The 21,224-nt window shown below is 48.9% G+C and overlaps 1 protein-coding gene across 2 annotated transcripts; it reads left to right on the top strand.

The window, feature by feature from the left end:
* The first annotated feature begins 1,769 nt into the window (after positions 1-1,769).
* Positions 1,770-18,995, top strand: DBT (dihydrolipoamide branched chain transacylase E2). 2 transcript variants are annotated; one of them, XM_081111766.1, is made up of 11 exons: positions 1,770-1,842; positions 3,122-3,245; positions 6,447-6,522; positions 7,750-7,931; positions 9,371-9,492; positions 11,163-11,379; positions 12,037-12,203; positions 14,129-14,206; positions 15,372-15,563; positions 15,677-15,748; positions 17,349-18,995. In XM_081111766.1, the coding sequence occupies exons 1-11, from the start codon at positions 1,792-1,794 to the stop codon at positions 17,514-17,516; spliced, it is 1,449 nt and encodes a 482-aa protein (XP_080967892.1). In that variant the 5' UTR covers positions 1,770-1,791; the 3' UTR covers positions 17,517-18,995. The 2 variants fall into 2 exon arrangements, with proteins under 2 accessions (XP_080967892.1, XP_080967893.1); XM_081111767.1 differs by lacking the exon at positions 14,129-14,206 and having other exon boundaries at positions 1,781-1,842.
* Positions 18,996-21,224: the final 2,229 nt, after the last annotated feature.

The raw sequence follows: 21,224 nt of genomic DNA, 5'->3' as shown, positions 1-21,224 counted from the left end.
GCTGGATCCCCAGGAGGGGGCGCACAGGAGGCAGCCAATCGATGTTGTTCACATCTACCCACATTTCTCTCTCCCTCTCTCTAAAATAAAAAATATAGTTTGAAAAAAATTGATGTTCATGCAGGTTAGAGCACGAATCAGTACTTCAGTCATTGTTAAGGATGAATACTCCTCCTCCACGATATGGATGTACCACATTTTATTTATCCATTCACTTGTTGAAGGAAATTGGGGGTGTTTCCAGTTTTTGGCGACTGTGAACAAAGCTGTTACAATCATTGTTGTACTAGCCTTTGTGTAGACATATGTTTTCCTTTCTCTTGGGTAGACACCTAGGAGTGGAATTACTGGGACATAGTCATATTTATTAGTTAACAAAAGAGAAGAAATTAATTCTTTGTCCCGTTTGAGTGAAAGGATTAACTAGTGAGTAGGAGGCATGCCTCTTGCTTTTGGAAAGAAAGGTAAGAAAACATAATACTGAATTTGGAAGCAGTCAGCCATTGAGGTAAAAGAGGATAAAAGAAAGGAAATAAACTAGATGTTTTCTTGGGAAAAGGTAGAGATAAAGGGACATTAAGAGGAAGAGGTGGTATAGGGACCCTAGGGAAAAAATAATTCACTTCAAAGTGTTTTTATGTAAACACTTGCATGTAGTATTAACAGTGTTTATAAAGTGCTTTGTTAGATTTTCTTTTAAAGATAATGGCTTTGATTTATTGCTCACAGTAGTCCGTGTGTGTGCACGCGTGCGTGTGTGTGTGTATAGGTGTGTGTGAGAGAGAGAAAGAGAGGGAAATACACTGAAAGGTAAATAAGGCAGATAAAGAAAGGTGAGTTTAGATAATATTAGACATTGAATTTGTGTAATACCTGAGATTTTCTTTCACAGCCGCTAATCTTAACATTGAGGACTTATAATGTTCTCTTTGTCCCAGTTATTTTTTTTCCTCTCTGTATTTCTTTAGACATCCGTGCAGATTTTCATTCCTAATAAGAGGCAAAAACAGACAAATGTCACCCTGGAAACTTGGCTGTGCAAGCTCTGATCTTCTCTTTCCTGGTTCTGAATTTGAGGCAAATAAATGTGCACCAACGGTCATCTTTGTAGTCCAAGAGGCAAATAAATCCGGTTCATATGTCTGTGACATATATTTCCTGTGCTGAGAAGGGAAGAACGTGTTAATAACATGCTTATTTTAGACATCAGGGTAACCGTGTTCATCTTCCATGAAAAAATACTGAACAGCCAGTTCAAATGGTCAGGGATGCTCGCTGGGATAAGAGCTGCCAGTCGTCGGGACATGGTTCAGTACAGGCCTGGGACCCCATCAGTGGGTCGGAGCCTGGCACCCACCATCCAGGCGGTTGCAATCCCGGCGGAAGACCGGAGCTATTTTCCCGCGCATCCTCAGGGCTGGGTCACACACCTCCCTCCGGGTAAGCGCCTTTCTTTTGTGTTCCCTTAACTCTGCCTCCCCCGCCCCCGCTGCATGGACTACAAAGATGACCGTGGGTGCACACGTCCGACATCGTCCGCGAAATGAAACCCGGCTGCCCTCCTCCCACTGGTTCCCCATCTCCCAGCTTTTCTCCTCCCGGCATCCCTCCCACCCCGCCCCCGCAGTGGGCGTCGCTCAGGCCCCGCCCCCCTCCCTGATTGGCTGTCCGGTGGGCCGCTCCTTCGCTCTCATTGGCCGCTCAGGGGGAGGTGCGTTTCCCGGATCCCAATAGGTGGCCGGGCAGGGGCCACGCCCCCAACCGCGGCGCCGCTGTAGTTTCCGGAGTAAGATGGCCGCAGTGCGCGTGCTGCGGACCTGGAGCCAGAGAGCCGGGCGGCTGGTGAGCGGGCCGGGCGGGCTGAGGTCGGGGAGCAGTGATGTGTCCGCAGTCTTGCGGGGGAGGTGTGTGCGTGTGTCCTCCGAGGGCCGCGCGTACCGGGCACGCGGGATGGAGAGGTGGGGGGACACGCGCAGAGCGAAGGGCACCGAAGGTGGGAGCCGACGGATCTGAAGACCCACCCCCTCCCCTCACCTGGGCGCGCACCTGGCGGGACTCGGCGGCCCTCCCGCTCCCTCTGCACCCCGAGGCCCAGCTGGCCTGTCGCTGAGCAGCATCTGGGTGCCGGGCGCTGGGACAGGCACCGGGGATGCACCCATTGAGCATTCAGGGAGCACCCACTGGGTGCCAGACACGACGCGACGACCCCAGCTCTCAAGGGACTCGCAGTCCAGGAAGAGGCCCTCGGAGCAAAGCATCACTGCACGGTCCTTGCCCCCGAGCAGCGGAGACACCTGCTCCAGCCTCATTCCTGGGGCGTGTCCTTGCCGCCCAGGTCTGCACCTGTGTCTTCCCAACCTTTGGCTCCATGCAGCTGCGACCCACCACCATCACCCTGCCGTTCCCCACTGTCACTCGGTGTTTCAGCACTAAGCAGTGAACATCCCGTCATCATAGTGTTCATCTGATTTGTATTCAGTTCCTACTCTGCCCCAGTCCCCTCTGCCCCAGAGCTTCCTACAGGGGGCGACCCCTAATCTTACAAGGTCTTTCGGGAACCCGCTACGAACCAGGTCCGGTGCTAGGCATCCAGGATGCAAATATGAATAAGACCAACACCATCCCTGCCCGCACAGAGGTTAATCACAGCCTGTGGTGGAGGACAGACAGACAGACAGACAGGGAGACAGGGATAGGCCGTAGACAAGCAGTTATAGCACAGCGTAAGGCGTGCGATGCATGGACAGGTCCTACAGCTGCAGGAACACCTAGGAACGGACCCAGCGTTCAAACTGGAGCTCCCAGAGGACATTGCATAACTGAGCTTTGTGAAAGAGAAGGAGGTACCGGGGAGAAGCCAGCCAGCCGTCCCCAGCAGCACCTGCCCGGCGAGGTCCCGGCCTGGCTCCCCCATCCTTGGCTTCCCCGGGACCTGCTCCCCGATCTTCTTCCTGCCACTTGATGTCCGGTGTCTGATTGGGGCCTAGATCATTTCAGGTCGTTTATGCAGTGGTAACGGCCGTTCCACTGTTAGAATGGACATGAAATTCTGTCTATACTTAGAGAGGGAAGCCGTAAAGATCGCATATCAGAGCTTTTCCTTTTGGTCTTCTGGTCCTAGGTTTGCGTTCGCTACTTTCAGACACGGAGTGATGTTCGTGCTTTGAAACCCAAATATGTGTGTTTCTTCGGCCACCCCTCCTTCAAGGCTAGCCATCCGCACCGACCGCTGAAAACAACTGCTGGTGAGTGTGACCACCATCGCCGTGCGAGAGAACGTTTTGTATCTTAGCACTTTATCTCAAGTGATTGTAGACTTATCAACGTTTGTTTTCTTTTTCAAGTGGACCTTTTATTCCTAGCCTGGCCCTCCTTGCTCTCCCCACATTTATCCTTTTTTTTATTATTATCTTTGCACCCTACCTCTCCCCCACTCCCCTTTCACACACTTTACCTTGATGTGTGTCTTCATGGTGTTGGGAATGGGTTGTCTTGGGCCATCTTGTCTTTATCACCTGGCTCATCTGTGTGCAACAGTCAGCGTGGATAGACTGTCTCAGTCAGGGAAATGTGACTTGATCATCTGATAGAATTGTTTCTGCCCTTGTACTCCCTGCCGTGTTGGTGGTTGGAGGAGGACTTCATCTGTCCTGGTGGGTGGTGGGATGAAACCAGCTGGAAGTGCCCCTAGATACAAAGTTCCCTGCTTTTACCATTTAATTCCCCCACCCCCCACCCCTACGTTTTCTACCCTCTCTGAAGAACTTGAGGCTGAAAGGATTAGATTTGCGAGGACACTAAACTCTATTTTCTGATGTTCTCTTTAGAAACCTGGTAAAGAACCCTGGACTTCTGTTGTGTCATTACCCTTTTGCCAGATATGGGCACCTGGGTCTGTGCTAGCAGTGAAAAGCAGGGGGTTCCAGGCAGACCCACCTGAGGACAGTCAGTCCTTCCGTGCCTCTGACACGCCATCTGCCACAACACCCTAAGATATGTGAACCTACTGTCACCATTTGTTTTTTTTTAAGATTTTTATTTTCAAAAGTCGGTCTTTGGTGCGAGAATAGAGGCCATTGAAGCTCCAGTGTGCAGGCAGTTATGAGCTCTGGGTTCGTGGCCTACCACTTGCTGGCTGTGTAACATCAAGCAAGTGACTTAGTGTCACCTGGAAAGTGGGAGTAATCACAGTATCTGACCCTTTGTGTTGGTGTGAGAAGCAGTTCATGCAACACAGATATTTACTGAGTACCTGCTGTGTGCCAGGCACTGCTCTAGGTGCTTAGGATACACCTCTTCTTTAGTCCCCAGCTTAGTAAGTAGCTAAGCTGGAAGCCTAGAGCCTGATTCCTTTCTCACCTCAAACTGATGACCGTGATCTATTCATTTTACAGCTTATATGTTTCTTAAACTTGTCTTCTCCTTTTCAGGCAGCTTCAAACATGTATAAATCTGTTAAGCTCTGTCCTTCAGCTTCTTAACCTGCAGTAGCCTCCTAACAGCCTTCCCTGCCGCCCCTTCCCATCTCTCTCCGCCACACTCCTGCCGGAGAGAATTGTCTCCTAACATTGCAGACCTAAAGCTACAGGCCTGAGATGGCCACGGGCACTCCCTGGCAGTAAACCATTGCTGAGTAGCAGCCGTCCTCAGAGCGGCTTGAAGTAACATGATTTGTTATCTGTCAGGATCCTGGGCATCGGCCCGGCTCACTGATGTGACTGTTTGGCTAGAGCCTTACCTGGGCTGGAGGGTCCAGGACGCTCTCCCTCACACGTCTAACGATTAGTATTGTTTTCCGGCTGGGACATCGCATTGCTCCACCCCTGGCCTCTCATACTCCGCCAGGTTAGGTCGGCCGCCTTCCAAGAGGGACAAGGGAGAGCTGTGAGGGTGAGGTCCTCTGAGGCCTAGGCTCCAGAATTTACACACTTTCCCTGGCCGGCGTGGCTCAGTGGTTGAGCGTTGAACTAGGAGGTCACGGTTTGATTCCTGGTTTCGGGCTCCATCCCCAGTAGGGGGCATGCATGAGGCAGCCGGTCTATGATTCTCTCTCATCATTGATGTTTCTATCTCTCTCCCTTCCTCTTTTTTAAAAATAATTTACACACTTTCACTTCTGCTATATTCTATAGGTGAAAGCAAGTCACAGGCCAGTGTAGATTTTAGGAATGGTGAAACAGACTAACTCTCACTGGCCCCTGATTACCTGTAGGATAAACTTCAAACACCTTACCTCCGCCTGGCACACAAGGCCTTTTAAAGTCTGGGCTGATTTCTCCCCACAGGTCCTGGCCTCAGCCACATGGAACGGTTGGCCATTCACTAGCCGTGTTGTCACATGTCCATGCTCTTGCACATGCTGTCGGCTCATCATGTTCCTTGCATAACCCAGCTTTGCATAGAGGTGTCATTGTGCATTTACTTGTCACGTTTTACTCACTCAGGTTGGGTCCCGGTCTCCATGGTAACTGTTCTTGAGCACTGACCTCTGTGTGCCTCTGTGTCCTCAGGCAAAAAAGGCTTCAAACTAGAGTTTCTGGCTCAAAGTCGTGGGCCTTTTTTTTTTAAGGCTTTGGGTACTTAGTACCCAACTGTTCCCGAAAGGTTCCCGTTTAAATGAGCAGCAGGCCAAGAGAGGGCCCGCTTCCTAGAATGGAAACAGGCTCCTGAGACCTCATATCGAAGACACATTTCTTTACTACTAACTTACCTCCTCATATTTATTAAAGAAAAATGTGCTCCTTAATCAGCTGTTTGTGTATTTTATGAGCAGTTGTACCTATTAGCAGTCTAAAAATAGAGGCACATTCTCAAACCACTTCAGAGCCATTTGCTAACCAAACATACTGACTTTCTTGGGAATAATTACCATAAAGTTTCATTGGCATCCAAGTGTTATAAAAAGGGGGTAGATCTTTGAAAAGGGGTAAAAAGTGGAAAGTGGAAGGAAAAGACTCAAATGTAATAAGTTGGCAGAACATAGTTTGGGCAAATAAGAATCTCCTATCGAGTTTTCTGTGTGGGATCTGCCTGATCTTTAGCCACTAAGAATGAGAGTTTGAAGCCAAAATACAAGGTCAACAGAGATCTGGGAGCAGGCTGTTGGTGGTTATTACAGCTTCATAACATGAAGCAGGGGATGTGGTGGGGTCTCCCCAATACACGCCATGTTTCACAGTCTGATTACATCCCCTGTAACAGAGCATGGCTTTGGAAGCTGGGAAGTGGGAGTTCTGTGGCAGTGGCGGTGGGTGGCATCGATGGATTTATTTAAATGTTTGATGGCTATGAATGATGATGCTGCTGTTAAAAATTGTGAAATTTTTATCTGTAAAATGAAATCATTTCTGCCTCTGCTGGAGAATATTTTCTAATTTTAGGTGTAAAAGCATCTCTTAACAACACGTGACAGGTTTAAGGAGATTATTTCTCATTTGTCTTTGAAGGTCAACGGGGACAGATTGTTCAGTTCAAACTCTCAGACATTGGAGAAGGCATTAGAGAAGTAACTGTCAAAGAATGGTAAGTTATTATGAAGAAGGTGTAAGTCCATCTTAAGATAATCAGAGTGAAAATAAGTAGGTTCGATTTTAATGGAGAAAGTTGCTATCACCTCCCAAAGCAGTGGGTGAAACGAGCTGCTGGTGTCAGCATGCTGGTGAGCCAGTTCACACGTCACTGCGTCTTATTCTGGGCAGTGTCTTAAGCATCATTTTCTCCACTTTTTAAAGACTTTCGCAGCCCACCCCTCATTTCAGCTAAAAGCAGAGAAGTTTCACCTCTAAGGGATGACGTGTGTCAGTGCACTTGCTGCCTTTCCGGAGGGGCGGAATCCCGGGGCCCTGCCTGTCTGGGAGGGAAGGCCCCGTAGGTGCTCTCACACCTCATGTGCCTGTCACTGGTGTGTGTTATGTGGACTGAGACCTGGTTAGGACAGGAAGACAAGGCATAAGAATGACTGAACTATAGTGATGTTAGTGAAGAATTAATGCAAAATGTCAGGAATGTGCTAGATACGTCAAGAGTGGTATTAGATATAATCATAACCAATGGACGCAGACACCAGCGGGGGGAGGGCAGGAGTGGGGGGAAGGAGGCAATGGGGGGATAAGGACACATATGTAATAACTTAATCACTAAAGAAAAAATAATAAATTAAAATTATTTTAAAAAAAGAATGGTATTAAACTCAGAATCACATGCAGTATTTGAGATTGGTCTCATTCTCCCTGCTCTGTTTGGTAAAGCACACTTAAAACAGTTATGGGATAAAGGGATCGATATAAAAGGACAGGCAACAATAATTCTAGAAGAGAACGCAAGCCAAAATTCATGAAATTACAAAGGTTGTGTGCTGGGGACATCAATTTTTCAATCTAATTCTAGAAATAATAGGCACCCCTTAAAGTTTGATACAGGCTAATATAAAACAATGAAAGGAAAACACACACACACACATTTAAAATACTTTTTTAGAACTTTTTCCAAGGAGTGGGTGGAGCAGAAAATCTGAAAGTTTCATTAAATTTTCAGATTGCAGATCTATTATGAATGGTTTTAAAATGTTGGTATTGGAGATAACACCAGAGAGGTTCTGGAAACCCTGGTGGTCTTTTCTGGAACACTCTTTGGTACACCTCTGGGACTCACTGCCAGCCTGGGTGGATAGGACCTAACTCAGCGTGGCGTCAGCGGTGCAGGCTGCTCGGCGCTTGGTCGCATGGCAGGTCTGACACCTGTTTCTCGTAGGTTCGTGAAGGAAGGAGACACCGTGTCTCAGTTCGACAGCATCTGTGAAGTTCAGAGCGACAAAGCTTCTGTCACCATCACCAGTCGTTACGATGGAGTCATTAAGAAGCTGTACTATGACCTAGAGGACACGGCCTATGTGGGGAAGCCACTCGTCGACATAGAAACGGAAGCTTTAAAAGGTACTGACGTGCATGGCCCTGTTTGTCGTTGATCGCTGCTGTCCTTGTGTCCTTGGGTGCCAATCAAAAGGGATGTTTATATTTAATAACTTACAGGAAGTCAGGGAAATAGAAAGGTCCTTGGCGATGCATGATTATCTTTTGACCAGTCGCCATGGTAACTACATGGACAGGAACAGTGACCTGGTGGCCAGGCTTCTGGAAACCATAGTGGTCACAGAAGCAACAATGAAAGATCCAGGACACTGGTGACTGCTAACCAGAGGTGTAGTGTGCACAGTGGGATGGCTCTGTGTGCCGTGGACACGGAACCGAACAGCACTCGTGCTGATGGCTGTGAGAGCCAGGCTTCCTGAAGAGGAGACGCAGGAGAGAAAAGGAGGAAAAGCCGGAGGAACAGTGCGGAGACCCGCATGCGAAGAAGCAGCGGCCGTGGGTCTCGCCATCAGTGCACTGACAAGGATTCCAGATGAGAGCGCTCCAGGGAAACGCACACCGGGCTGGTGCCGTGGGGCGCACAGCTGGCTGCCCTCCCCGAAGCCCAGGGCTCTGTCTCCCCGGAAACAGCGCTGTATCAGAGGCTGGCGGGGACCCGTCTGTGAGGCAGCCCTCGCCCGCAGCCTGGAGGAAGCGCTGGGGTTCGGACAGGTCCGCAGTGAGAGGCAGAAGCCCTGAGGGTGCCTGAGACACGAAGGCCCTGGGGCTGTGCAAGAGTGTAATACTAATGCCGTCCCTTCGTCATCTGTCAGGTTTCACACTTACGTTTCTTATCCTTACACGTGAGTAATTCTGTTGAACCGATGTAGGCACTAAACCCAACCCAACGGCAGTGACAGCCCAGTTTATACCTGGGATGTCCTGAGTCTCTGCACCGTGACCAGCTCCCTCCAAAAGCTGGGAGGTAGCTTATTGAAGCCTTTCATCATTTATTTAATTTCTGTTATCAAAGCAGGACGCTGCATTAGAGAAAGTTATGAGATAAGAAAACCAAAAATAAGGAAATGAAAACATGCTCCCGCTACTCAGAAATCACCACTCTTAATACATCAGTGTTCAAAGTAGAGGGAACATTTAAATGCTGTGTCATCTCAGGGAAGCATTTAGACTGGTCCCAGACTTTACATGATCCTCCCGTGTAATTTACCTCCCATCTGATCCTTATTTCATGCGACTTATAGAAGGAATTTATTAGGAAAGTGTTTAAAATACAACATGTTTTGAAATTTATGGAAGAAGCTCTCATTTTTTAACAGGTAGCTGGCTACGTGATGAAGTGAATGCCAGGTACAAAGCCATGAAACACCACCGGGTACCAGTACCCCCACACTCTCCTGTTTGTTTTCCTTTCTGAAGTTGCCCGACTGTCACGCCTTTTGTCTGTAATGTAGAATCTGTGTGTGTATTCTCAGCTGAAGGGTAAACGTGTGCCTTGTTGCCAGATTCCGAGGAGGACGTGGTGGAGACGCCCGCCGTGTCCCATGACGAGCACACTCACCAGGAGATAAAAGGCCACAGGACGCTGGCCACCCCGGCGGTGCGCCGCCTGGCCATGGAGAACAACGTACGTCTTCGTAACGCGTAACGTGTAACATGTAGCGTGTAACGTGTAACGTGAGACAGAGAGAGTGTGTGCCTGCATCTGAAAACCAGCCAGCTGTCCAGATGAGATGGCTCCAGTTGGGGTGGAAGAAAACGGGAATGTCTGTTACCGAAAAGTGGTAGTTGCGTCAAGGCGCTCGTGAGAAATGAGAAAATCATTGGGAACTCATTACTTCTCCTGAATGAGGAGTGTGCGTTTACTATGCTTTCTTAGGGCTTATAAGAGTCAGGGCCACCATTGATGCAGCTCTTGTAAATATTCGTGTCTTAGGTCAGGTGCCCTAGGAGCAGAGATTGAGACAAGGATTGGGGGCGTGATGATTGATTGATTGATTGATTGATTGATTGAAAGAGTGAGCACCTTTACTGGGCATGAGCATAGGGGAGGGCAGAGGCGGGCAGTGCGCCAGGCAAGGATGGGTCTCTAGGATGTGCCCTGATCTCGGGGAGGTGGGGAGAACCCCAGAACTGAGTCAAGGAGGCTGGCCTTTGGAATTCCTCTCATCAGCCGGTCCTTGGTGCCTAACCTCCCGGGAAGGTGGCTCCCGGGCGGGCAATGAGAATTTACATGGTGTTTCATTTGATCTCCACAACTCTGTGAGATAAGATAGGAGGAGGTCAGGAAACCGGCCCAAGGTCACAGCGCGGTGGTGGAGCCAGGATTCTGAAGTCCGTCTCCCGGTCTCCACTGACTGCTTTCCTCATAGGAGACCTGAGCCAGACGCTGCACACTGACCCCACTGTAGCCCCGGATGGGTTCGGACTGTCCCCATTTTGCAGATGTGGGAGGCCAGAGTTGATGAAGTTGCCTGAAATCGAGGAGGGAGCTGAACTGGGGACTTGGACCCAGATCTGCCTCCTTCCAGGGCCCGAGCTCTTCCCAGTGTGCCCACGGGCAGGTGTTTTGTTGGTTTGTTTTTGAGAGAAGTAACTAAGTTCCAGTGGGAAAAACAAATGTGTACTTTTTGGAAGTAGAAGAGTCACTGAAGTGTTCACATCCCTTCAGCAGTTATCCGACGGTTGCTCCAGAAGCTAGCCCGGGGAAGAATCCGGGGCGTATTCCTTCATGTACTTTATAGCCCCAAATTAGCAAGCGCATGTGTTCAAATCAGGGAGATGCCTACATAATTTATGGTATAGCCTAGAGCCTTCATGGCCATTTATTCGCCATTAAATGCATTCACATATGAAGAGCATTTAGCATAACAGAACATAGAGATAATCATGGAACACTAGATCATTCAGAACATCAGGTGACCTCAGTTCTCTGTAGTTTCTAAAAATAGAAAAAATCAATTAAGGACCGTGCAAGAAATTTAAGAAGAGTTGATTGTTTACAAATGTAAGTTTTCATTCATAAGCATGGATTATCGACAACGTAAACACCGCATGGTTACCATGTGGACAAATACACGGTATGTGCACAAGTAACGTGATGACTTAGGAGGGCGCTGTGCTCACCTCGCTCTCTTAGGATAATGGAAATGTTACTTCCTTCTGCTAACTTCCTGGGCAGAGGTACTTTTTTTTTTTTTTACCTACAATGCATTGAATTCCACTTAGCGACCTTCATGATGGATTTATTTATTTTCAGGTAGTTCTATTTTTCACATTACGTGTCTCCTTTTTTAGATTAAGCTGAGTGAAGTTGTTGGCTCAGGAAAAGATGGCAGAATACTCAAAGAAGATATTCTCAACTTTTTGGAGAAGCAGACAGGAGCCATATTACCTCCTTCACCAAAAGCCGAAATTATGCCACCTCCACCGAAACCAAAAGACAAACCTCTTCCTACCCCAGTAGCAAAACCTGTGGTATTCACAGGCCAGGACAGAACAGAGCCCGTAACAGGTACAGTGACGGTACTGCCGGTGACAGTGTAATCTGGGGAGCAGCGGCCTCCTGAGGTCCATGCATATTATAGGGTATTTTGATTTTTTAAAAAATTTTCTTTATTTATTTTAAATAACATGGTGTTTGTAATTCTTACTGAAGGGAAAGTTCAAGTTCAGCATACAATTTATTTTTAATGATGAAATAACAGTTTTCCCAATTTATACTGTTAATTTCTGAAGCGTAAGTAACGTGTTAGCCAGTCTTGGAATATGAATGTGTAAACGAGTAACTGTTCAGTTTGAAGTCTCCAGATATTTTAAATATTCATTATTTTTTGTTAGCTCTCAAAGTAATTTTGTCTGACTTGTTTATGAACACTAGGATGATAAGTTCCTGAAGAGGGATATTGCAGGAAAGCTGCTGGTGGGTCCTGGCCTGCAGCCTATAGAGTTATCTGCACACACAGCCTGGAAAGCGGCCACCTGTTGTGTTGTTGAACTTGGCACTGGGGGTTGTGTGGCATTCAGGGCTTCAGCGCTGACACTCGTGGCTTTCGAGCTACATAATGGTGTGGGGAGGAGTGTAATTGGGAGTAAACAACATTAACCTTCTATTTTAGGTTAAAAGGAGAAGGATTAAAGGATTTAACATTGAAAATATACTGTTTTCCAGGCTTTCGGAAAGCGATGGTCAAGACCATGACCGCAGCCCTGAAGATCCCGCACTTCGGGTACTGTGACGAGGTCGACCTCACCGAGCTGGTTAAGCTGCGAGAAGAACTGAAACCCGTGGCTTCTGCTCGTGGCATTAGACTCTCCTTCATGCCCTTCTTCATGAAGGTGAGGTCCATTCACTGCCAGGCAGGGTGGAGCAGGGCATGTAAATGCTCTTTTCCAGATACTCAGCGTGTTAACTACGGGTTTGAATAAAAATACTACTTCTCACCAGATCACCTAGAACAGTGGTCGGCAAACTGCGGCTCGCGAGCCACATGCGGCTCTTTGGCCCCTTGAGTGTGGCTCTTCCACAAAATACCAACTTCTGTGTGTGGGCCACGAAGTTTCAATCGCACTGTACATGCGCACCTGCATGTGGTATTTTGTGGAAGAGCCACACTCAAGGGGCCAAAGAGCCGCATGTGGCTCGCAAGCCGCAGTTTGCCGACCACTAACCTAGAAGAACGTGCCCTGTTGTCACCCACTTGCCTCTTGGAGCTGGTGCGGCTGGTCCCGTCAGTGGGTGAAGCCTTCGTTCTGTAAGGCCCACTCCAGCGAAGCTCTGATTTAAACAAAAGGCAGAGTTGGTATTGATCTTGCGTATCACTGGCATATATTTACTTCCATTTTTAAAAAAATATGTTTTTATTGATTTTAGAGAGAGGAAGGGGGAGAGAGAGAGAGAGAGAGAGAGAGAGAGAGAGAGAGAGAGAGAAACACCAATAAGAGGACCATTGATCAGCTGCCTCCTGCATGCCCCCTACCAGGGGTCAAGCCCACAACCCAGGCATATGCCCCCACCAGGAATGGAACCGCCAACCTTTGGACGCATGGGATGATGCTCAACCAACTGAGCCACACCAGCCAGGGCTTCCATTTATTCAGCAAACTTATGTTGAGGTTCTTGATCATTTCTAGTACTAGGCTTGGGACCAGTATAAAATGGAATAAAACCATCCACTAACCTTGAGCACAGTCTAGCTCACATGAACCACCACTCACAAAGTTGTTACATGTGCCAGACCCCGTACCAAGCATGCTGCATACGGGATCGCTCTTAATTCTCAGAATGACCCAGACATCCCCCACGTCCCATTAAAGGAAATGGGGGCCCAGAGAAGCGAGACCCTAAATTTCCGGTTCTGGTCTGTTTTACTCAAAATACATACTGTTATCGCTAACTGCAGTGTGGCTTCCCACCAGCCTTTCCCCACACTGCACCGAGGCTGAGCTCCCATAAATCAAACTCTTACCATTCCCCAGTTCTTTCCACGGGCTCCCCTCATCGCCTTCAAGATGGTTTCTAAACGCCCGAATGCGGCGGGCTCCCCTCATCACCTTCAAGATGGTTTCTAAACGCCGGAGTGCGGCATTCAGGTGCGACCATGGGCGCTGCTGCCCTCTCCAGTCCTAGCTCTCAGTCGCTCCCTCTGTCCCGTCAGACTGAGCTACCATCCACCGCCGTGTGCCCTCCCTCCTTGGTCAAATACTTGCATCCTGAGTATAGCCCCCTCCATGAGCCTTCTGTGGCTGTTACAATTTGAGTTCAACCCAGGAAGTCGTTAGCACTGTCCTTTTCACACACGGACAGCTTCCTGCCTGGGGACCACAGGTTTGCCTCTCATGGGAACTCTCCTCAGAGTGAGGAAATCCCTTAGAGGTGAGGCATTTTCTCTGGGACTTGGCCAGCCCATGTGTGGGGTGGGGCAAAAGCAGGATTGCAGTTGTGAATACCCAAAACACAGTTTACTGTTTCTTACTTATTAATTATTGTATTATCTCCATACAAACCTACTTTTGTCCCACCCTGTAGTTGTTTTGAAAAACCTTTTTAAATTAAAAAAAAAAAATTGTGGGGAGAAAATCTTGATGTTTACAAGCTCCTGGCTGCTTTCTCTTTTATTCTTAAGTCACCAGGGTGACCCTGTTCCACCTTGCAGGGCAGTCACCTGCCCCGGGGATGTGGGCTTGCAGTGGAAGTTGGCATAAGCAGGCGTCCCCTCCTCCCCCCCCGAGTTCCGAGTGCTAACCTCGCTCTCTGCTGCCAGGCCGCCTCCCTGGGATTGCTGCAGTTCCCCATCCTCAATGCCTCGGTGGACGAGAGCTGCCAGAAGGTCACCTACAAGGTTGGCTGTGTGTGTGAGAATGTGCTTGGCCTACACAGAACGCGGTGCAGGTGTGCTTGTCTGAGCGGCGTCTGGGTCCCGCAAACGTGATGCGTTTTAGACTAGAATCACAGGTAGGGAGGGAGCAGTAAGCTGAGTCTCACTGGTGGTGGTTGTGGCGGGTTTGCTGGTTAACAATGATACTGTGCAGCTATGCATTCTTCAGCCCTTGTGGTTGAGGCAATGGGTCATACTACCCATCCCATCACCCCTTCCCTCAGAAAGAATAACCTCTCTCAAAACAGAATTCCTGCGATTCTTAAAACAAGGGTGATTTAAATGAGAAAAGTGAGAAAAGTTTGAATTCCGTTTGCGTAAACTCTTCTGTTTGGAGTGAAAGTTGATTAAGACAACTCTTGGGGACGCTAATTCTTACCTGTGTGTCTCACTAGAAATGTACGAGCAGGAAGTGACTTGGATATTCTGAGGGTTGTATCTAAAGTCTTCCCAGGCGATCAGTACCATTTCCCGATTGAGGAGAGGCTGGTTACAAAGAGTTCAGACAAGGAAATGATGTTTGTCTCCGATCCCAGGATCCTGGGACAACTCAACTGTTTACGATGAGATGTGCATACTTCCAGGATTTTATTTTTACATACATTACACACACACACACACGGAATTACGCATACTGCTTAATATTGCTTATTTAACTTTTGAACTTTATAAAAACTTTCTTTTTCATTTAATATATTATGGACATCATTACCTGTCAGTAGATACTCTGTTACCATTTATTTAGCCAGTGACGTGTTGTAAACATTGTGGTTGCTTTCAGTGTCTCAAATTTACTGACAATCTGAACTCACCATCCGTGTGTGTCTACATGCTCTGTCTTTTTCTCTGTAACAGATTTGTATAACTGTTGGTCCGTATTGTTGTTAAATGTTCGCCAGAAAGCCTGTGTCAGCTTACATCTCCACTAACAATGTATATTCTTACCGACAAAGAGTTTCTTTTTCAAAAAATGTCTTGAAATCCTTTAAAAATCATTTCTTTGAAGCCATCCCATTCTGGGGAAGTAATGTTTGGCAGCTGTTCTAGGGCAGTGGAGGTGGTCCTCTCCTGCTACTACGAGAAGGCTACTGTAGTAGTATTATTGTTATTGTTATTGTTATTGTTTTAGGCGTCTCACAACATTGGGGTGGCCATGGACACCGAGCAGGGGCTGATCGTCCCGAACGTGAAGGACGTCCAGGCGCGCTCCGTGGTGGACATCGCGGCGGAGCTGAACCGCCTCCAGAAGCTGGGCTCCACGGGGCAGCTCAGCACCGCCGACCTCACCGGGGGCACCTTCACCCTCTCCAACATCGGCTCCGTGAGTTCCCGCGCACACTCACCAGCCCGACTCAAAAAAAATTTTTAGAAATGTCACGGGCCGCTTGCTCCTCACAGGCCTAATGTTTCCACTCGTCTTTGCTTGTTTTTCAGATCGGCGGTACCTACGCCAAAGCAGTGATCCTGCCGCCCGAAGTCGCCATTGGGGCTCTTGGGTCAATTAAGGTGCGTTTGTGAAATAACCGAAACAGTTTAAGCAAATCGGGAGAGTGAGCACAAACAAGAGTAATCTTTTATTATTATTATCATTATTATTATTATTATTATTATTATTGATTTCAGAGAGGAAGGGAAAGGGAGAGAGAGAAGCATCAATGATGAGAATCACTGATCAGCTGCCTCCTGCACGCCCCCCACTGGGGATCGAGCCCACGATCCAGGCATGTGCCCTTGACGGGAATCGAACCTGGGACCCTTCAGTCCGCAGGCCAACGCTCTATCCACTGGGCCACACCAGCCAGGACAAGAGTAACCATTTCTGAGGTTTCCCTCACTTTGCAGGGTTGAGTGCAGTGCTCGGCGGGGTGAGCAGTTGTTTCTTCCTGATGCCCCAGCCAGCTATCCCCGCGGCCTCTGTAGGGAGGGCCTGACTGTGCCCCTGCGAGTCCTCCCCTATGGGTCCGTCCCTGTGGGTCCCCCGCTGTGGGTCCACCTGGGGTCCACCCTGAGGGTCCCACGGCTCCCACTACGAGTCTATGGAGAATCACAGATAAGCCATCTCCTTTCTCACAGTGCCTTGCTCAGAATGCCAAGGAGTAAGGGTTGCAAGGGTTGTTAACCTGGCTGCATGTGAGTCATGGGGGTTTTTCCTTTTTTTTTAAATGTCCAAGCTCACCCCATACCAACTGAATCAGAATTTGGGGGCTGGGCATCCCTATTAACTCGGGGTCCAGAACCCCCAGAGGTAAAACTCTAAGGCCCTGGATGGCGTTTGTGTGCCACCATTATTGCGTGTCATTATCACTACATCAACCTCGATTTTGATCTTTAGAATTTCAAAAGAACCTTTCTGCTTTTTTTAAGTCATTTGCTTTTAAATAGCCGTCAGTGGGCTAGAAATTTGGGGAAAATATAGGTCCTTTACCAAAGACAGACAGAGTACGTGCCTCTGAACAGCGTGCTCCATACATACGTGGCCTCTTCCACCTTCACGTGCCCAGCCACGCGGCCGCCCTGCCCCCCTCCTCCCTCCCGCCCTCCTCCCTCCTCCCACAGTCTCTATCTCGGCATCCACATGGCGGGGTCCCCACTGCTGGTGAGGAGGCCCGCGTGGCGAGGCTCCCCCTGCCCACCCCGTCCAAAAAGATGCGCCTCCCCTCTGCTCTCTGCACGCTGCCCCCTGCCAACTGCTCGCTTTTTCTTCTGCGCTTTTCACAGTCAGACCCTCTGTATATTTCACTTGTTTTTCCTGTCTGTCTCTCCCCATTAAAATGCTCACTCCAGGAAGGAAGGGTCACTTGTTCTGTTCACTGCTCCATCCCCAGAGTCTAGAAGGGGCCTGGTACGTAGCAGGTGCTCAGTAAACGCGGGTTTAGTAGCTGAAATCTGAGATGAAAGTCGCTGTGGGTGGGGAAGTCCCGGGCCCAGCTGCCGTGGGGGAGCTGAGACTGGAGGCTCTTCCTTTGGGAGGCCAACGGGATGGCGTTTCCCGAGCCCTGGGAGGCCTCCCTGCTCCGCGAGGAGGGGTGCACGCAGTCTCTCTGGTCTCCTGCTCCGTCTCCTGCTCTGCGTGGCAAAGGCTGACGCCCTCTTTCTGCGTTTCCAGGCCCTTCCTCGGTTCAACCAGAAGGGAGACGTGTATAAGGCGCAGATCATGAACGTGAGCTGGTCGGCCGATCACAGAGTCATCGACGGGGCCACCATGTCGCGCTTCTCCAACCTGTGGAAGTCCTACTTGGAAAACCCAGCGTCCATGCTGCTCGACCTGAAGTGAAGACCGGACGGCCCCAGCTGTTGGAGCTTCCAGAGAGAATAGAGCCTCGCTGTGCCGCGCCCCTGACAGTCCGTGTCGTGCCCGTTGTGTTGGATGATTAAATTCTGAGGCGCCACGCTTCCCCCTGCTCTGATACCCTCTCCTGCAAGCGAGGAACAGTGGGCTGGTTCTTCCGCGGCTGTAGTCACATTGTATAGGTCATGGTGTTAGTTCTTAATGGTGCTGAGGCCGCTGTGTCAATGGATTGAAACTGCCAAGAACAACACAATTCGTGTCCCTGGAAGACAGGTAGCCATAGATAGTATCTGCCCCATTCTTTCCCTTCTCTTCTCTTAAACTGACTCAGTGAAACTTTTTGATCACACTAAGTAGGGAAAAGGACTGTGTACAAAAATGCTTCCATTCCCCACAGTAATGCAATTGCTGTATAAACTAAGTGCAATTATACTTTGGATCTAAGATACCCAGGGGTATGTTACGTCGGCAATGCCTTATTTATGTAAATTAGTATCTTTTAAAGGGGGAGATTGTAAGTGGATCTTAATGCCCAGTTACAGTTTATAACCAGTGAAGAGAGAGAGCCATCCAGTTGGTGTGGCTCAGTGGTTGAGTGTCGACCTACGAACCAGAAGGTCATGGTTCAACCCCAGTCAGGATACACGCCCAGGTTGCCGTCCCAATGTAGGGCAGACAGGAGGCAGCCGGTTGATGATTCTCTCTCATCATTGATGTTTTCTCTCTCCCTCTCCTTTCCTCTCTGAAATAAAAAGTATTTAGAAAAGAAGAGGAGAGAGTAAGAGAGAGAGAGAAGTCAAATGGGTAATTATGGACATTAAAATAAATTTCATATAGAAATGAAGATATCATTTGATAGAGGCCTTCTTTAATCAGAAATAGCATCATGATGAATACAATCCAACATTGTGATTTGATTCAGAAATTTAGTTGTTGCAAATGTCTAAAGAACTTTCAAGTGTTACATGTTAGAAAAAAATTGTTTTAACATGTACTTGATTATACATGTTAATAATGGAAGTAATGTTTAAATTAGAAAACAATAGCCTGGCCCTGGCCAGGGAGCTCGGTTGGTTGGAGCGTTGTCCCCATACACCAAGGTTGTGGGTTCAGTCCCCGGTCAGGGTACATGCAAGAGGCAGCCAATGAATGCATAAGTCAGTGGAACAAATCGATGTTTCCCTCTCTCTCTTTCCCCCTTCCTCTCTCTAAAAATCAATAAATAATAAAGAAAAATAAATTAATGAATCAACTGAATGTTGTTATATTTTAAATTCAGATAATAGGAAGAGTTGCAAAGAAAACAAAGCATCCATAATCCTACCACTATGAACATGTTGACAATGTATCTATATACATAGCAATTCTTTATAAAAATGGGGTCATACTATACTATTTTATAATTTTTTTAAATTTAACATATAGGTAACTTTAGATGCCAATAAACACTTCTACATTATCATACATTTAAATGGCTGCAAAGTGTTCTATTGTGTGTGTTTATTATACATTTCAGTGTTACACAGCTACTGTACCAGGCCGGGGCACCATCGGAGGGCGGAGGGCCCGCAAGGCTTTGCTGTATTCCTAGAGGTTGACATTAAGGGGAGAAGCCAGAGTGGGCCCTTGTGCTGACGTCTGAGGACAAAGGGGGCAGCCAACTCTGAATAGTTGGTGCCGAACCTGACATGGCTCATGTTCTCCTTCGCCATCGAAGTGACCAGAGGGCTTATTTACGTTATTGGACACACCACCATCTAAAGCAGTGGTTCTCAACCTTCCTAATGCCGTGACCCTTCAATACAGTTCCTCATGTTGTGGTGACCCCAGCCATAAAATTATTTTCGTTGCTACTTCATAACTGTAATGTTGCTACTGTTATGAATCATAATGTAAATATCTGATATGCAGGATGTATTTTCATCGTTACAAATGGAACATAATTAAAGCATAGTGATTAATCACAAAAACAGTATGTAATTATATATGTGTTTTCTGATGGTCTTAGGCGACCCCTGTGAAAGGGTCGTTCGACCCCCAAAGGGGTCACGACCCACAGGTGGCGACCCACAGGTTGAGAACCGCCGATCTAAGGGAACACGCCTGGAGGTCTGCCAGCTCAGAATGCAACGGAGATGGATCGATCCTGAGGCGAGGCAGCCCCAGGACCGAGCACAGGGCCTGGCCACACGCCAACACACATGCTGGTGGCCCCAGGGCAGAAGGCAGGTCACTCGCCCTCGCTGAGCAGGGGACGCTGGAGACGGCCCAGACCGGAGCCACAGACACATTAGACGCGTGACGAGCACAGCTGCAGCTGTTCAAGAGCCTCCCCTTCCTCCCTCCCTCGGCTGCTCCTCGGCACCATGAGGCGTGTCAGCAGGCAGGGCGTGGGGCGGCTGTGGGCGGCCTGACAGCCAGCAGAGCCATGCAAACGGGGCAGGATTTAGTTAGATCTGGGGAGAGTCGGGACAGTCCAAGAAGGGTCACCCTCGTCTCAGCCTGCGGAGGAGGCAGCACCCTTCACCTCTGCGTCACACGGAGTTTCCTGCAAGAAGGTCCTGAATATGCTCCACTTACAGAGAAACGGTTCTAAAACACGGAGAGGGAAGTCCTAAGCGGGATAGTAGTTCGGAAAATGTGATTTTAAAAGAACATTAAAAAAAAAAAAATCAAGGCTGTAAAGTCCGTACAGGAGTCACAAGAGTGCAACCACCTGGAAAAACCTAGCGATTTAATTTCCTGGAAAAATGCAGCCAGAGTGCCAACTGCGGGAGCAGAGGCCAGTGACGCGGATGGCAGGTGCGACCCAGTTAAGTCCACCTGCAGGGACGCATGTAAATCAGGCGACTGGGGACATTAGCTGTTCCAGGGGGACCGGGAGCAGGCCCGGGCCGGGCACCACACTCTCAAGGCTGCGGACAGGGGCTTCCGATGGCACGTGGCCGGGCTGTGGCCCGTGGCCCTGGCGCAGGACTAGAAGGGCCGCTCGGCTCCACTGCTGCTCGGACAGCGCAGGACAAACTGTCACAGAGGGGCCTGATTTTTTCAAACCGCCACTGTCACTCGTTCCCCTCATAAGTTGGTGAATATTAGAAACATGGATATGTAAATGCAAGGCATTCCCATTTCTTAAAAATATTATACTGAGTGTGTGTGTGTGTGTGTGTGTGAATTTTGTTATTGATGTCAGAGAGGAAGGGAGAGGGAGAGAGAGATAGAAACATCAGTGATGAGAGGGAATCATGGATCGGCTGCCTCCTGCACGCCCCACACTGGGGATGGAGCCCACAATCCGGGCTGTGCCCTTGACTGGAATCGAACCTTGACCTCCTGGTTCATAGGTCAATGCTCAACCACGGATCCATGCCAGCCGGTGGAAGAGAGGAAGAGCCGCTCGCCAAGGCCAGCCTGGGGCTACCTGGGAGGTGAGCCAGGTGCCGCCCACCTTCCTGATGAGGGTCACCTCCGCCCCGGAAGTGGTTCTGCAGGGAGGCACAGCCTGAGGGTCTGCGGGCAGCGCCAGGGCTGCAGGTCCACGGGGGCCTGGTCAGGCTCCTCCCCAAGGTCCCGCTGCTTCCAGGCGTCCTTCCAGCTCCCAGGTGTCACCCACTCACCTGGGGAGGCTGTGGCGTTTCCGGAAGGGAAGCGGCCGCCACGTTGGTTTTGCATCTTTAAGGGACGCTGGGCACC

The sequence above is a fragment of the Myotis nattereri genome, assembly GCF_964212035.1.
Source record: "Myotis nattereri genome assembly, chromosome: 18".
NCBI lineage: Eukaryota > Metazoa > Chordata > Mammalia > Chiroptera > Vespertilionidae > Myotis > Myotis nattereri.
Note: the sequence above shows the minus strand (reverse complement) of the source record. Positions and strands in the feature narration are given on the sequence as shown.

Excerpts from the sequence above, each read along its gene's own strand:
- DBT (XM_081111766.1), top strand. The coding sequence starts at position 1,792 with ATGGCCGCAGTGCGCGTGCTGCGGACCTGGAGCCAGAGAGCCGGGCGG. Across the intron at positions 11,380-12,036 it reads CAGAACAGAGCCCGTAACAG|GCTTTCGGAAAGCGATGGTC; the intron begins GTACAGTGACGG and ends ACTGTTTTCCAG. Across the intron at positions 12,204-14,128 it reads TCATGCCCTTCTTCATGAAG|GCCGCCTCCCTGGGATTGCT; the intron begins GTGAGGTCCATT and ends CTCTGCTGCCAG.